Source organism: Petaurus breviceps, unplaced genomic scaffold (assembly GCF_028583685.1).
Source record: "Petaurus breviceps papuanus isolate PSGF00001 unplaced genomic scaffold, PetGlider_PUasm1.0 126, whole genome shotgun sequence".
NCBI classification, from domain to species: Eukaryota; Metazoa; Chordata; class Mammalia; order Diprotodontia; family Petauridae; genus Petaurus; species Petaurus breviceps.
The window spans coordinates 47,904,985-47,921,379 of record NW_027185655.1 but is presented as its reverse complement, the minus strand read 5'-3'; the positions used below and the strand labels follow the sequence as shown (position 1 = coordinate 47,921,379).

The following is a 16,395-nucleotide window of genomic DNA, read 5'->3' as shown; positions in this document are numbered from 1 at the left end:
GATGTGGCCATGAGCTGGGTATGTGTACAGTGACAATGAAAAGACTGCTAGAGAAGAGAATTCTTGTTGTAGAATAAAGGGAAATAAGACTGAATTAGAGAATTTCAAATGAGTAAGTGACTTTAGAGATCAAATAATCCAATATTCTTATCTTACAGAGGAAGAAATTGAGGCTTAAAGGCATTGTTACCAGCACAAGGTTATATAATCATTTATTTCAGCTTGGAAATAATCCAAAGTGCCCTGGCTCCAGTCCAGTACTCTTCAGTACAGCTTATGGAGTGTTTTGAAAGCCAGGAAGCAGAGTTTTGACTGGATATTTGCAAAATGAGGAGGCATTGAAGGTTTTGCAGGAGAGAAAAGACGTGACAAATGTTTAGAGAAAACATGTTTAAAGATAGTTAGGATGGACTGGAGTTGGTTTAGACTGGAGGAAGGAAAGCCAACCTGGAGGTAGTTGTAATGAAAAAGTTGATAATTTGAGATAACCTTGTACTTGATGGAAAATGGCAATGGCAATAATGGAGAAAGGACATTTCAAAGTTAGATTCAACAGCAACTGATCATAGAGTCACATATTTGGAGCTGAAAAAGACCTTAGAAGCCTCTTATACTAATCCCTTTATTTCACAGATAATGAAATTTGGCCTAGAGAGGTAAAATAGCTTGACCATTGGGGAAGCAAGGTGGTGAGGGGACAAGGCAGTAGGTTCATACCTACTGGTGTTCACACCTACTGGTGTTCACACCTGGGCCTAGAGTAAGGAAGAACTGAATTCAAATTTGGATTGATCAAACATGGATTCAGTTACTGAAATCATATAATCTTGCTTTTAGAGAACCACTTGCAATGTATCCTCTGCTTTCAATATTGATATTTTCTGATGAAATTCATAAATTATGCAGGACTTCTGCATATTCACATTTTTCACTAGCTTTGAGACCTTGGACAAATGACTTAACCTGTTTGTCTCACTTTCCTCATCTGTAAAATGAGGATAATTATAGTCCTAGGGCTGTTGTAAGGATCAAATAAGTTAACAAAAATAAAGAGCTTAGCACAGAATCTGGCACATAGTCAATATTACATAAATGTTAGCTATGATTAGCTACTATTGACTAAAGTCATATATTTAGTATCTGAGGTAGAATTTGAACCCAGTTCTCTCTGATTCTAAGCTCAGCACACTACATTATGCTGTGCTGCCAGATTGGGTTTTGAACATGGATCACTGGGAGAAGTCTAATTCCTCCAACAGGAAACAGGGACATTAGAAGGAAACAGTAAATTTACAAGTCTGGTTTCAAATATGATGAAGCTGAGTTGATCAAAACACATCCAAATGGAAATATTTAGTAGGTAGATATGGTATTGGAACTCATATGAGGATAGAACTGAAAATACATAACACTAAGTTTGAAGGGGTGAGAATAGAGGAATTATATGAGAGGGACTAAAAAGCAAGAAAACCAAAGCCGAATCTTGGGTAATGTCTGCAGTTACTCAACTCTAAGGGCAAGAGGAGCTAGCAGAAGAAACAGTATGGGATAATGTTACTAGTATTGCATGATGGGAAATAAAGGAAAGGAATGACAGGAAGATGCCAAGGAGAAAGAAGAGATGACGAATAGTGTCAAATACAGCAGAAATCTGAATGAAAATTATGCCCTTTGTGTTTGGCAAAAGAGAAATTAGTTGATCAATGAGGACTTTCAAAAGAGCTATTTAAAAAAATGGGGTAAAAGTAAGCCAATGTAGAGGAGGTTAAGGGAGTAACATATGGTAAAGAAAACAGTTAAGACAACAGAGTCAATTTGGATGTTTTCTATATAGGGTAGATGTGCACATTTGAAGGAACCAGTAGAAGGAGAAATGTGTACATGCCTCCTATTAATCATTTGATGACAACATTTCAACAACCCAGTAAAGATTTTCTAAGCATATGACGAATTATATCCTACTTAAGTAATATATCCAGTAATACATTTCTTTTTAGCACCACATGTCATGAGATACACCCAAGCATAAACAAATTTTACAGGAAAGTAAAAGAAATGGATTGAATTAAACATCTAAAATGAATAATCCATATGTTTTAGAAGCATTTTGTCAACAAAGGATTATCCATTTTCAGCATGTGTCCCAAGAGAAGTAAAAAAAAAAAGAGAGAGAGGTCGAGTTTTTCATCAGGAAAAACCACTAAGCTCCTTTTCAAACAAAGATGCTTCAGGAAAAAAAACAACAACCTTTTAGTTATCTATTTTATTGTAGAATGATTTCTTTGTCTCTAGGTTGAAGAGGGAGAGAAAAGAGAAGCTTACTTCTTTGTCCTTTGTTCTATTTAGTTGTATTTGATGAACGGATATTTTTTTCTAGTTTAAAATATTTGTCCTTTTCATTACCCTGTTCAAATGTTGTTCTTAAGAAACTGAGTAAACTGACATTTAGTTCCAAGAGACATGGGAATGTAGAGTGGGTATGATTCTTTATGCCACTGATTCAGATAGAATTTGTTGTGGAATCTCTTGTTGCCTAGAAAGGGAGATGCAATTCAGAGAATAGAAACATCTGCCTGTGGAGGACTCATCATAAACACTATGAAATTTTGGCTCTGAAAAGGATCTAGATATTGTTGGGGGTGGGGAGAAGTGGGCTTTTAGGAATCAAGACTGGAGTGGAAACTCCACTTCTGCTACTTGGGTAACTTGTTTGACCTCTGAAGGACATGATGCTTCACCTTCCCTGTAAAATGAGAGAATTAGATGACCTCTCTAGTTTCTTCTAGGCACAAAGCCTATGATGCTATGAACAAACTCCCACACTTTATAGAACAGAGAATTGATGCTTAGGAAAGCTAAAAGACTTATTTAAAGTTACATAGGTGAAATGGAACCAGAACCCCGACTTTCTGGATCTTAGACCATTGTTCTGTTCTGATTCTGTATTTAAAAAGTCATGTGAGAGAAACAAGCCTACATAAAGCAGAGAGCAAGAAAAACATGTAGCATGTTGAAAAGTAGGCCTTTTTTTTGTTTTTTGAGAGGGGAAGGTAGGGGAATTGGGATTAAGTCACTTGCCCAAGGTCACAAGTTTTGTGTTAAGTGTCTGAGGCCAGATTTGAACATAGGACCTCATGACTCCAGAGGCAGGGCTGTATTCACTGTGCCACCTAGCAGCCCCCAGTACTTTCTTTTTAAAGTAATACACCAAGAGATTTGGAGAAAGACTTTGTTAGAGGTGATGGGATAAATTTAGAAACTGGTAGGAAGAAGATTAAAAAAGAAGTCCATCAACAGCTTACAGTAAGTGACAGCAGATACTTGACACACAGGTTGATATTTACCTTAGGAAATGGTAATACTTAGCAATGGTCTTGGATTGTGGATTGTCAGGTAAGCTTTCTAATTGAAATAACCTTTTTGGTTTCTAGACACCTAGTGATCCTAGGAGTTGTACACACGTGCTTTCTAGTTCTCCCTCTTTTGTTTCTGAGATACAACATATGCCAATTAAACAGTTAACTCTTTAGTGAACATAGATATGCTGAGTCCTGTGCTGTATGCTATGGGGGGGGGGGCACAAAAGAAGTGTAAGATATAACTCTTGACTATTAAGAAACCTACACTTTTTTCCAGAGAGAGGAAAAATATAACTATTAAAATATCATTCATTTAATTCTCCCTTGGCTAGGCTCCCCACTCCTATCCTACCCACAATGGTCAAAGTAATCTTCATAAGACATGCTCAATCATACCACTTACCTACTAACAATCCTTCACTGGTTTCCCATTGACTTAGGATAAAAATTCCTGTTTCTGGAATTCATGGTCCTCTACAGTCTGGCTTTTGCCTACTTTTCCAGTGTTATTTCATTATATATCCCTTTAAAAACTCCCCACTTCAACTAAACTGGGCTATTGGCTGTTCCTTGAACTTTACTTTCTCTAAGGTATTTAGGGGGGACAAGAAAGCCCTGGATCTGAAATTAGAAGGCCTGAATTAAAATTCTTCCTCAGTAATTTATTAACTGTGTGACCCTGAACAAGTCACTTTACCATTGTCTTCCTCATTTTTCTATCTATAAAATGGGAATAATAATACCACATATTTTCCATGGTTGTGGGAATAAAACAAGATACATTTTTTAAAGTGCTTTGAAAGCCCTAAAGCTTAAATGCTAGCTATTATTATTACTATTTTCTCTCCTATTTCTGTGCATTCAATCTCTTCTTTTCCTGGAATGCATTCCATCTTTAACTCCAGCTTTTAAAATCTTGTCTTTCTCAAGGTTCAATTTTTCTATGACTCCTCTGACACTTCCAGTTGTTAGAACTCACTATGTGCCCAGTTTTCTCATTCTGCTAATAATACATATATGTAATTCCCTTAATCTAATGGCTTATTGAGGGAAAGGACTGTATATGTTGAAAATTATATAGGCTTTGTACCCATACAGCGGGAAACGACAGCCTCATTCAATATTTTTGCATAATAACACTTATAATCAAGGCTAAGAACATTAATTAAGCTATCAAATAGTTGTCCTTCATAATGATTTCAAACAGAATCCTAATTAATGCATGGGTTAATTACACTTTCCCATTACAGATATTAGCCCCTATTGTACCAAAGCTCTATTATTTTCATTTTAAATTAGAGGACAGCATGCCATGAACAGTGTTTCCCATAGCACCTGAACAATCTTCCCTCTTAATGCCAACCTTTCCCAAGCAGCCTAGTCCACGGAATCTGACAATATCTACCATCTTCCTCTGAGACAAAAAGTGGTTGTGCTATCTGAAAATTAGTCTGAAGGCTTGCAGGTGTCTTGAATCACTAAGGAACTAGTTTTACTGAGGTAGACTCCCTTGGTTTGTCTCATCAAAACAATAAAGAAAGAAATGCAAGATGCTTCTGTTGTAGGTTAGAAAAACATTGCATTTTGTGCAAAATACCAACAACCATATGGACAACTTCTCCAAATCACTAAAAATAAGAGAAATGAAAATTAAAAATAACTAAATTGTATACACCTATGAGATTGTAAACAATACTTTTGCTCAGGTGATCAGTGGCTCACATTTTGTCAAACTGTAAGGGATGCAAAAATTGGAGTGGCCATTTACAGCTGACAAAAAAAAATAGTGAGAATGTGTTTATACCCCACCGCTTCTTTAGCAGGTAATGTAGTTTCTCTGTGATTTGATGGAATTTTAGAGTGCCTAGTCATTGGCTGACCGAAAAACCAACCATCAACAAAGCTCTCCATCAAGCTAAATCTAAAGAGTAAATCTATAAAGAATCCCTGGCATTCAAAAAGAGAATCTAGATGTAGAGCCAAGGTGGAGTGAGGAAACAAGAAGGTCAAGAATAACATGCCCATCAGATAATTAGCGCCCCTGGGATCTTGCTGTGCTAGAGGTGTGAGTTGCTTTGGCGATGTGTGCTCTCTATGCGTACCCCTATACTATTATATTCTATCTGTATGCTGATTCTCTGTGTGGTTTTGTGGAAAAAAGCAATCCAGGTTTGCAGCAGGTATAGGATATTTTGTAACTACAGTTTATCCTATGCCGTCTCAATAAATGGATTTGCTTTAAGCTAATTTTGGCAACTGGCTGACTATTAAAAGCAAACACACTGATGGGGGCTATGAACTAGACTTTTGAGGCTGCTGAACAACAGAGTCCCCATGGGAAAGGGACACTCATTTCTTCTCAAAATTGTAGGAAGACACTATAATGTGTCATATGGAGGAACCCCATTATAGTAGAAAAGAGACGAGGTGCTAGAAGACCTTTTTCTGTTCTTGGTTTTGTTACTCTAAGACCTTAGAGAGAACCCTTCACTTTACTGAAGCCAACTTTCCTCATATGTAAAAGGATAACAAAAAGCTGTGCTACTGTTTCAACCTTATGGTGTTGTTATAAGGATGAGATAATATATGTGAAAGCACTCTATAAATCACAAATGTAAACCTAAGGTATTATAATGATGCTGTTGCTGCTGATAATGGTAACAACAATATTTTTTTTTAGGAAATTGAGCATGCATGGTAGCCCTAGGCAGCAATAATTCCACTCATTTGATGTATGGAAACTGGCTTGAGGTAGGATTCAAGAACCTTGGCTCTGCCACTAATCAATTAGTTGGAAGATCTTGGACAATCCAGGAAATCTCACTGAGCTTATGTGCTCTCATGTGTAACATGATGAGAACTGGACCAGATAGGCAATCTCAACCTTTCTTGTATCATGAACCCCTTTGGCCGTCTAGTGATGCTTGTGAACTTTTGTTCAGAACATTTTTTTCATGCACAAAATACACAGGTTTAGAAGGAAACCAAAAGTTTGTGAAGAAAAAAAAATGTTGTGTTTTTTTTCCATCAAAGTTCACGGACCCTCTGAAATCTATCCATAGACCAGACCCCAGCTTAAGAATCCCTAGACTACATGATTTCCAAGGTTCCTTCAAGCTCTAAAAATTCATGATTCATTAGAATATCAGCAGGTTCTGACTGAACTTTAATGAACAGAGAGATGTTAAATTTAACTCCACTTGCTGACTAAAACTGTGAAATGTGTCCTCTTTTTTATGCAGTTGTCTCAACTGGGAAATAGACTTCATCATTGTGAAGAGTAGGCTCTCTCTAACCCTGTTCATTCCCCTCAGACTCTCCCATCAACATGATTTATCCTATAATTTTATGGAATAATAATAATAGCTGTTTATAATATATGTAATATAATGTCAATATATTTTCATTTTTGTTCCTAGAAAGGGTACCACTATATTTCTGGTCATTCAGATTCACAACCTTAGTCATTCTCTACTCTTCAATCTCCCTCACCCCACATATCTACTCAGCTGCCACGGCTTATCAATTTTGCCACCACACAATCTCTTACATCTCTCCCTTTCTTTCTATTCACATCGCTCCAAGGGTTCAGACCTTTTGACTAAACTGCAGCAAAAACTGATATCTAACTAGACTCCCTGCTTTTAGTTCCTCCTCTCTCCCATTCAAAAACAAAAGTCTGATCATGTCATTCCTATTCTCATGAAGCCCTAGGGACTCCCTATTACCCCTGGAATTAAACACAAACCATTTTGATTGACATTTGTTTAAAGCACTCATAGCCTTGCTTCAAATTTCCTTTCACAAATTCTACATTCCAACCAAACTTCTTTCTTTCTCGTTATCACACGTAACTTTCCATATCCCACTTCTATACTTTTGTACATATTGCCCCACAGAGCTGGAATCTACACTTCTGATTTCTGCCTTGCAGAATTTCACATCTCCTTTAAAATATAGCTCAAGTGTCACTTTGACACAAGATCTTTCTCAATCTCCCAAGTTACTAGTTTCTCTCATACAAAAATACTTTGTGCATATTTTATATACATTGATCATATGTGTTGTTTACTTCAAAATAATATAGATTCCTTGAGTGAAGGAATTACTTGATGTTTGTCTTTGTATCCCTAGAAGCCACCTCAGAACCTTGGCACAATGAAGATAATTAATAAGCATTAGAAGATTGATTGATTTTATGATTAAAATCAATAATGATTTTATCCCATTTCTCCCACCTCTCCCCAATATACCTCCAGTGCCTTTATTTATATCTTGTGCTTTTTGCATCTGAAATTATTAGCTACGATCAGGACAAGCTACGATTAGCTATCAAAATTGCTTTGTTCAGGGCTGAAAATTTGGATAGCAATTTCATATGTTTTATTAGTAAGGTCAAGAATTTCTCCCTCTCTTCATCTGCATTTCCTAGATTGCCTGGTTTCTTTTAAGTCCCAGCTAAAATTCAATCTCCTCCAAGAAATTGAATGCTAGTACCTCTTTTCTGCTGATTATCTTCAATTTATCTTGTATATATGCTGTTTATATAGTTGTTCACATGTGTCTCCCCCATTAGAATGTGAGTTCTTTTAGAAAAGGGACTGGGTTTTTGTTTGTTTTGCCTTGTTTTTGTTCTGAATGTATTTTTTTTTTTGCCTTCTGAGTGGCACGCAGTAAGTATTTAATAAATACTTATTGATTTCTTTACTTGGCAAAGTATTGTAAATTGCATAAAGGCAAATCGTTATCACATACCTTTTTGACATGGGAAATGTGACAAAGAAAGGAAAGTTCTAAAATCCTACATATTGTAGGATGTGACTCTGATCATTTACACTGTTCCAAAGGGAGGTGGGAAAGGTCGACCATCCAACATTGGAACTGGGGGTGGTGTGCACTTCCCCTCTGGTTTCCATTCCCTCTGCTAGTCTACCCATTGGTTGACCTCAGTTGCAGGAAGCATCTTTGAGCTCTTCTGTCACTTGCTTCAACCTTCTAAGACATAAAAAGGGACTGGAGTTTAGTTTGCCAGTTCTGAAGCCACAGCTGAGTGCTATTTCTGGTTATCGCCTCATCATTTCCTGTTGTTCTTTTCATTTCTGGTGCCGTCTGAAGGGCTAAGCATCTCAAAATGGTTTTTACTGATGATAAGAGACCTGCTTGTCTTTTTTCAAACTATATTTTCATCTCACTATTTAGCCAGCTTGAGAATAACTAGAAATACTCACTGGATTGAGGATAAGGGTAAAGAAAAGTTCTCCTCCCTGGATACTCTTGTCCAGTTCTTTTGGACCTCCTGGATATTCTTTGTAGAAAATTGTATGTGTGAAAAGACCACAAGTTTGCCGTGGAAGAACCTGATTGAAAAATGAACAAGTCAGGGAAAAAAAGTTACTTTTCACTGTGATTTGTGGAAGCGCTGACATTTCCCTCATCATACATTATAGATGATAGGACACCATTTCACAAGGCCAAATACAAATTGAAAGATTACTCATACTCTTAAAAAGCAAAGATGACAAAAAAATATATATGAGATATTTATTCAAGATTAAAAAAGAAAATGTGAAGGAATGTTTTAAAGATAAAGTAGATATAAAATTATTTTCATCCATGTAGGCCCTTTAAATTACATCTTTGGGGCTTGGATTTCAGAGCTTCCAAAACTGTAAATAATGAAATGAAATGAATTTTTTGATACTGGAATTGTCTCACCTCTTTAGCAGTACTGGTGAGCATTCTATTTTCTTTAAAATTTTATACCTACATTAGAGGATGAAATTAATGTACTAACTTAATGTGCTTTTGAGGGGGAATAATGACATCTTCAATTCAATTGAGCCTTTGGATCATAAAGGAAAGATTGATGTAATCCAATGCTTACATTTCCAGTTCTGAAATCTGGTAGTTGCCAAAGAATTGATGTTTTTTGGCAGTCATTTTTAAAAATCACATAATGTATATGTACCATATAATGTTAAAAAAAGGTCACCTTTTCATCATTGAAAAACACAAATGCCATTATTTGTTACCATTGTGCACATGCATGGTAAGGACATTTTTCAAATTCTTATGGTTTTCCCTGTGAAATATCATGACAATTTTATCAGAAGGCAAGGAGTAAAGTTGTATAAGTAGGCACATTTCTCATTTAAATCTTATAGAATGACTTGCGTATGGCCTATGTTCATCACTGTGAGCTTGAAGTGGCTGGAAATTAATGCATTTGCTTTGGGGAACAGCCTGTGTTCCAATTTCTAAGGAAGGAAACTCTTTTATTGATTGTTCTTAGTAAATTAATCTTCAACCCTGCTAGCCTATTCCTCAAGTTTATGGTAAACTTGGTTCAATGCATATCTTCTAAATATTGGTAATTCTTGTCAAAATTTTGGGAAAGAGAATTATTTGGAGAATTCTTTGAATTATTAGGCTTTAGTTTAGAAATTTACCTTTTCATTTTTTTTGAGAATGTCTACTAATAAATATGTTGTCATCTTTACAGCTTTTATATGGGCTGTGGTAAAATTTGTTCAAGGCACTGACAAGTTTCAAGAGCACAAGCCACTGCAAATTCATTTTGAATAGCCTACTTTGAGATGTTCTTTTAATGAAACCTTAAACATGTTAGTAGAGGAAGCAAAAGACAAAGTTACTATGGGTAACTGGAGGAAAGACTTAGAAGCACTTCTATTTTGCTATTAAATGAAAATTTTTATTTGATGAACACAGCATTAGCCCTGGGGACGCCTATGTCTTAAGATATTAGAGTAGAAATGAAAATTATATTTTTTTCTTGATTTGGACCTGTGATTTCATTAGTATGGGGGACATGCAAATGTGGAATTCTTTAAACTAATACACAGTGGCCAATTATCTATAATTTATAGATGTTATATCTCCAATCTCTAGATTTAGAGAGCTGCCTGAGGCACTGAGAAGGTAAGCTGCTTGCCAAGGGTGATAGAGTTAGTGTGTGTCAGATACAGGACTCGAACCCAAGCCTTCCTGACTATAAAGCCAGCTCTTTATACACTGTGCCAGGTTGTCTTAATGCCACAATATAAAACACGGAATTAAATCAACCCCCTAAAACAAAACAAAACAAAACAAAATGAAAATGCTATTTCTACTAGGATTAATTTATTCATTCAAAATAACCATTATCACACTTCAAAAGATCATTTGTTGAAATTATTAACCCAGAAGGTTTGATCTTATTTTGCATTCATTAATTTACTTAACAGATATTTATGGAAAACTCTGTTCTATCTGTACCAGGAAGTGCAGAGTATGAAGCATGATTTCTTTCCTTAGGGAGGTCAAAATCCGGGTAAGAGGACAAGGCATATTGAAAAGGCTATCTGATATTGAATGCCAAATAAAGAGGACATACACTATGGAAAACCTGAGAAGGAAGAGATCATGGCAGGCTATGGTATTTGGGGGGGGGTTAAGGATGGCATAGTCAAGAGGTAAGATTTGCAGTGGGATTTCAAGGATGGGTAACATTTAAATAAATAGAACTACGGGATTAGAAAATTTTAGGTGGGAAAATCAGAATAAGTGAAGCTAAAAATATGAGAACAGGAGAGTGAAGAGAATAAGTTGTAGGTTTGGATTGGATTGTAGATGTCCTTAAATGCAAGACTAAAGCTTAAGCTCTATTTTATAGTCAATGAGAGTAGTTTAAAGTTTTTGAACCATAAAGTGACATGATACATGAAAACCGCATTTGAGAAAATTTAATTTGATGCTGAAGAAATAGAAAATAGGGTCGGAAGATTAGTTAGGAGCCTGTTGAAATAACCTAGTCATGAAATGATAAGAGCTTAAAAGTAGTAGAACTAATGGGAATAAAAACAAAGAGCAAATACAAGGAATGTTATAAAGGAATATTTGATAGGACTGCAACTGGATTCAAAGTTATTATTATTATATTCTTACCCAAAACATGGAACTCAAGATTGGATCCCATCTCTGACCCGCCTAGGTGTTTGTCCTTTGGGAAGTGTGATTGGATGAATATCTATGAAGATTTGTTCCCCAACCACCATGGATTAGGACAAGGAAACAAAACTGATTTGATTGATTAGAAACTGGGCAACATTCAAGATTTACTTCCATTGAGACAGATTCCTGGTGGCTTCTGGATGTGTAGACTAGGCTTCCAGGTCCCTCAGAGGGTCAGTTTCCTATAGCTCTTACGGGGTCTGGACCACTCCAAATTGGTGATTATCTGAAAACTACTTGAGTCGCCACATGCTATCTTGCTGATGAGACCTGTTTCATAATTATGGATATGGGGAGGTGGGATATTTCTACAGAAGTAAATACTGCTATATTCATGCTATGTCAATGCAAAGTCAACCTCCTTTGGTGTCCCATTTTGTCCCAATATGGAATATGATCTAATGGGTGCCTGGTCAGGCCTGCCTCTAATAGGAAACCCCTTGATGTCTCTGAGCCTTCCATATATAAAGAGCACCTACATCACAAGGCTGTGGGAGGCTCAAATGAGAAAATGTGTGAAATTCTTTTAAATTCTTAAAATGCTATGTATATGTGAGCTATTACAGAGTCGCCTAATTCAAATGCAGGGTTTTTTCTACTATCTCTTGAAGACATATGTTTACAATAAATGGCTATACATGTAAAGTGGTCTAATCAAGTGATAGGCATATAAAAAGAGATCATGAGGGTGAAATCACAGTGCTCAGAAATCCTGAGTTGATTATGCATCAACAAGAAAAAATAATCATTGCTCATATAGTGCTTTAGAGTTGGGTACATAGTTTATAGAGATCATCTTGTTTTAGCCTTACAACCTATGAGAGAGATACTCTAAGAACTTTCTCAATTCCCTAGATAAGGAAACTGAAGCTCAGAGATACAGTGACTTGTCCATGGTCATATGGCTATTAAGTGTCAAAAACGAATTTCAAAACCAGATCATTTAGACTCCAAGCCCAGTACTCCAACTGTTACATAGGAACTACAGGGATATAGATGGGGTCCATGTTTTTACTGGTATAAGAAACTTCCTGGTAAGAGAACTCCCTCTACAAAAAGTAGTTTAGTATCTTGGTTACAATTCTAGGTCCTTTGACTTCTGGAATATGATATTTCAATATTTAAATTTTGTTTGAACCTGACCGAATTGAAATTTTCTAACCCCTTATTTCTATTTATTTACATGTCACCCATCCTTGAATATTCCATTGCACTCCTTTAATATTGACACTGCTAAATTTTGTGTGATCCTGACTGAACTGAATTGTTTCTTTCTGGCTGCCTCCAATACTTTATCCTTGACCTGAAATTTGACTATAGTGTTTTGACTATAATGTTCCTGGGATTTTTCATTTTGGGAATCTTTCAGGACGTGATCAGTAGATTTTTTTTCCCCATTTCTATTTTGTCCTCTGGATCTAAGCTATTTGGGGAAATTTTCTTTAATCATTCTTAAAATATGAAGAATAAGCTCCTTTGTTTGATAATGCCATTCAGGTAGCCCAGTAATTCTTAAATTATCTCTCTTTGCTCCGTTTTATAGGTCAGTTTTTCTTCTGATGAGATATTTCACATTTTCTTCTTTTTTCACTCTTTTGACTTTGTTTTATTTTTTCTTCATGTCCAATGTAGCACTTTTTGGAAAATTATTTTTTTCCCATTCTAACTTTTGCGAACTTGTTTTTCAGAGAGCTGTTGTACCTCTTTTTCCATTTGGCTAATTCTGTAAAGGAGTTCTTCTGTTCAGTGGATTCTTCTGCCTTTTTTGTCTAACAGCAAAACAGCCAATTTTGTTTTTTAAGGTGCTATATTCTTCAGTATTTTTGGTGCCTCCTTTACGAAGCTGTTAATTGTCTTTTCATAACTTTCTTGCATGACTCTCACTTCTTTCTCAGCTTTTTCCTCTACCACTCTTAATTGTCTCTTTAATTCTTCCTTTAATTCTTGTTTGAGTTGGGTCTAATTGATATTTTTCTTTGAGGCCTTGTAGATGTTTTTAACATTGGTGTCTTGTTCTGAGTTTATACCTTGGTCTTTCCTGACACCAGAGTGACTTTTTATGGTCAAGTTCATTTTTGTTGTTTGTTCTTTCTTCTAGGCTATTTTTTAACTTTGAACTTTATGTTAAAGTTTTTTTCTGCTCACTTGGGAGTGAGGAGAGATGGTCCCAAGCTTCAGGCTTTTTCATGCTGCTTTTTTTTCAGAGCTAGTTCTGAGAAGCCTGCAAGTTTTCTTTGCTTCCAGGGCGATATGATTCATGGATAGGTGTGTTCACTGTTCTCTTTTCCTGGTGTTTACCCAGGAAGCGACCCTCTTTCTCTACAGCTGCAAGTCCTAATAGTCTTCTTGGTCCTGAAATTATGACCATACTTCCCTTTCTCCTACATATACAAGTGCTTCTGGTCTTATCTGCCCTGAAACTGTGACCAAGGCTCCTTCTCCCTTGTGACCGAATACAAGTGTTTCTCTTGTCCCTGGAACTGCCACCTAGCATTGTTAATGGGCCATAGCACCACACAGAGCACCAGTTGCACCAAGTGCCAGCAAAAGATGGCCTATAATCTCTTTCCGACAAATTCTTCAACCCACTTCCCTTCTCTTGGCTAAGAGCCCCAAACTATTATTGCTGCTGGTGTCATAGCCACCTCATAGCCTACCCTTGATGCTTCACTGTGGGCCAACACCCACGTTGGTGCCACCAATGTCTCTTGCCAACATCTTATTCTGTCTTAGGCTGGAAAAATTTCTCACTCTGACCTTTTGTTGGCTCTGCCACTCCAAACCTTGATTTGAAGAGTTATTTTTAAATTGTCTGGAGGGGAAAGTGGGGAGAGTTCAGCTGGGTTGCTCCCTGTACTCTATTGTCTTGTCTCCCTAGATCTCAAATTGTTCTTTAACTTGTCCCCCAGCAGCTATGATACTGCCAAAAGACTGCATTTGGCAGCTTGAAATGTCATAACAAATCCATTCTGGGCAAAGAAGCCCATGGCAGCAGGAGGGAATACAAACTTCCAAGGATTCTATTGTTAGGAAACTTTCACTTGTATAAACCCTAGCAACAATAAGCACCCCATCTGTATTCCCACCTCCCTTCTGACTTCCACCAGCACTAAAGCCAGTAAGTGAACTTTACACTGTGGCAGAGGGAAAAGTTCAGTGTGATGCAATGTGATCACCATTACACTCCACTTGACATTTTTGTACATTCTTGGGTCAACACCCACAGTGAATTCTTGCATGCACTATTGGAATATGTTGTAATATAACCATTCAGCAGAGAGGGGGCAGTCTTCCTCTCTCTCTTTCTATGTATACACCTATGTGTATATGAAAAAGAAAGTATGTATATACCTTTCTATGTATACACCTCAACAATAACTCAAAATAAACCTCAGAAATTCCTCCCAGGTCTTTCCTTGTGCTACCCAACTTGGGAATGAAATAGGAATTTTACCTTTTTTATTATACCTTACAGAATCTTTAGCTGAGGTGGTAGGCTACATAATATCCTCAAGAACATATGCATTGGTACATGATAGAACCATAAAAAGAAGATCTATTGAAAATCAGGCAAAGGAACAGAAAGAAATGTTACAGAATATGCTTTGTCTTTATGTATTTCCTATTTGGGACACTAAGGGACTTCTGAATTCTTATTTTGAAGGAAAATCTGTGTTTTCTTAACTTCACACCATAGAGTACATTAAAAATCTGGTTAGTGGGGTATAAAACAGCATTGGTAAATATAGATAAGATCCTTGTCAATTTTGCAGAGCAGTGGATTTTAATAATAGATTTATAAGCTATCTACAAGGCTGATGCAATGTTTTCCTTCCCATTTAGAAATCCCAATCATCAACTGATAATAGTCCTTGTTTGGGATCTCAGAAATTGGGCTAAATGGGGGAAGGGGTAGTAGTGGCAGGAAGAAGCCCACTTTTCATTGATATTTGAAGAAGCTTTGAGGGGTGGTTTTAATTAAAGAATATGACATGTGACAAATGTTCTTCCCACAGCATGGAACTATTCATATTGCTGAGCTTTTAACTTTTGGAACTTTTATTTTTCACTTTCATTTGAAAACTGAGAAAGCAGAAGAGGAAGTTACATTCAGAATTCGAGAAGAAGCTCACCATGATGTTTTTATGGATGAAGCCACGGCGGTAGCGTGCTGGTTTCAGATGTGGATATTCCTCAGTGCTTGTGATTTTAATATTCCAGACTTTCTTCCAGGCCTCATAAAGTTGGACATGGACGGGGTAGACACCAGAGTGATGAGGGGCCACTGCATAGCCCATGTCAGTAGGAATGCCATGCTCCTGAAACATATCAAAACAATAATTGTTATAACAGAAAGGCTCTATATTTTGTGATTTTTTTAAATATCAATCTATTTGATAGCACAAAGAATATTTCTGGTGGAAGAAAAAAATCTCCATTCAGATTCAAAATACCAATTCAACACATACTTGTCACATGTTATATAAGGGCAGCTGGATTTCTGTTACCTGAAAGCATTGGTTATACAAGAATCAAACAAGACGTCAGACCTGCCCACAGGGAGTTTACAAATGAGGGAGTGGGGGAACAGGATATATGCAAAAATAACCATGGTACAAAATTAAACATAGTGCAAAAGAGAGAGGTACCAACAGCTTGTGATATGAGATTAGGGTAAATAAAATTCAGTTTTGATTGTAACATATAGTAACAGAAGGGAAAACTGAGGCAGAGATATTTTGGAGATCTCTCTCACTTGGAAAAAAAGACTCTTCAAATAGAGTTCATGACTCTTCTTTTATAATTCTGCCACTAGTCTGACAAGTGTAGGGCTGAAGGGATCTAGTTATTTTTGAAAGTAATTTGTTCTGGTTTACATTCATCAATAGGATCTTGTTCTGGTATTGGTTATTCCCATGTAGTGCTATTGCTTATGATATCACTGATTAATATGAATTCAAGCATTTGCTTCCAGTATCAGTCAAAATCTCTCTCTCTCTCTCTCTCTCTCTCTCTCTCTCTCTCT

General features: G+C 36.6%; 1 protein-coding gene across 3 annotated transcripts in view; it reads right to left on the bottom strand.

Annotated features, from left to right (window-relative positions):
• Positions 1-16,395, bottom strand: part of LOC138167030 (bifunctional heparan sulfate N-deacetylase/N-sulfotransferase 3) — a 233,962-nt gene that overhangs the window by 71,663 nt on the left and 145,904 nt on the right. For all 3 annotated transcript variants that reach the window (XM_069095607.1, XM_069095589.1, XM_069095598.1), the window contains exons 5-6: positions 15,503-15,688; positions 8,588-8,716 (exon numbers count right to left, since the gene is read on the bottom strand). In XM_069095607.1, the coding sequence (XP_068951708.1) occupies positions 8,588-8,716; positions 15,503-15,688 (315 nt within the window). The remainder of the gene's footprint in view (positions 1-8,587; positions 8,717-15,502; positions 15,689-16,395) is intronic.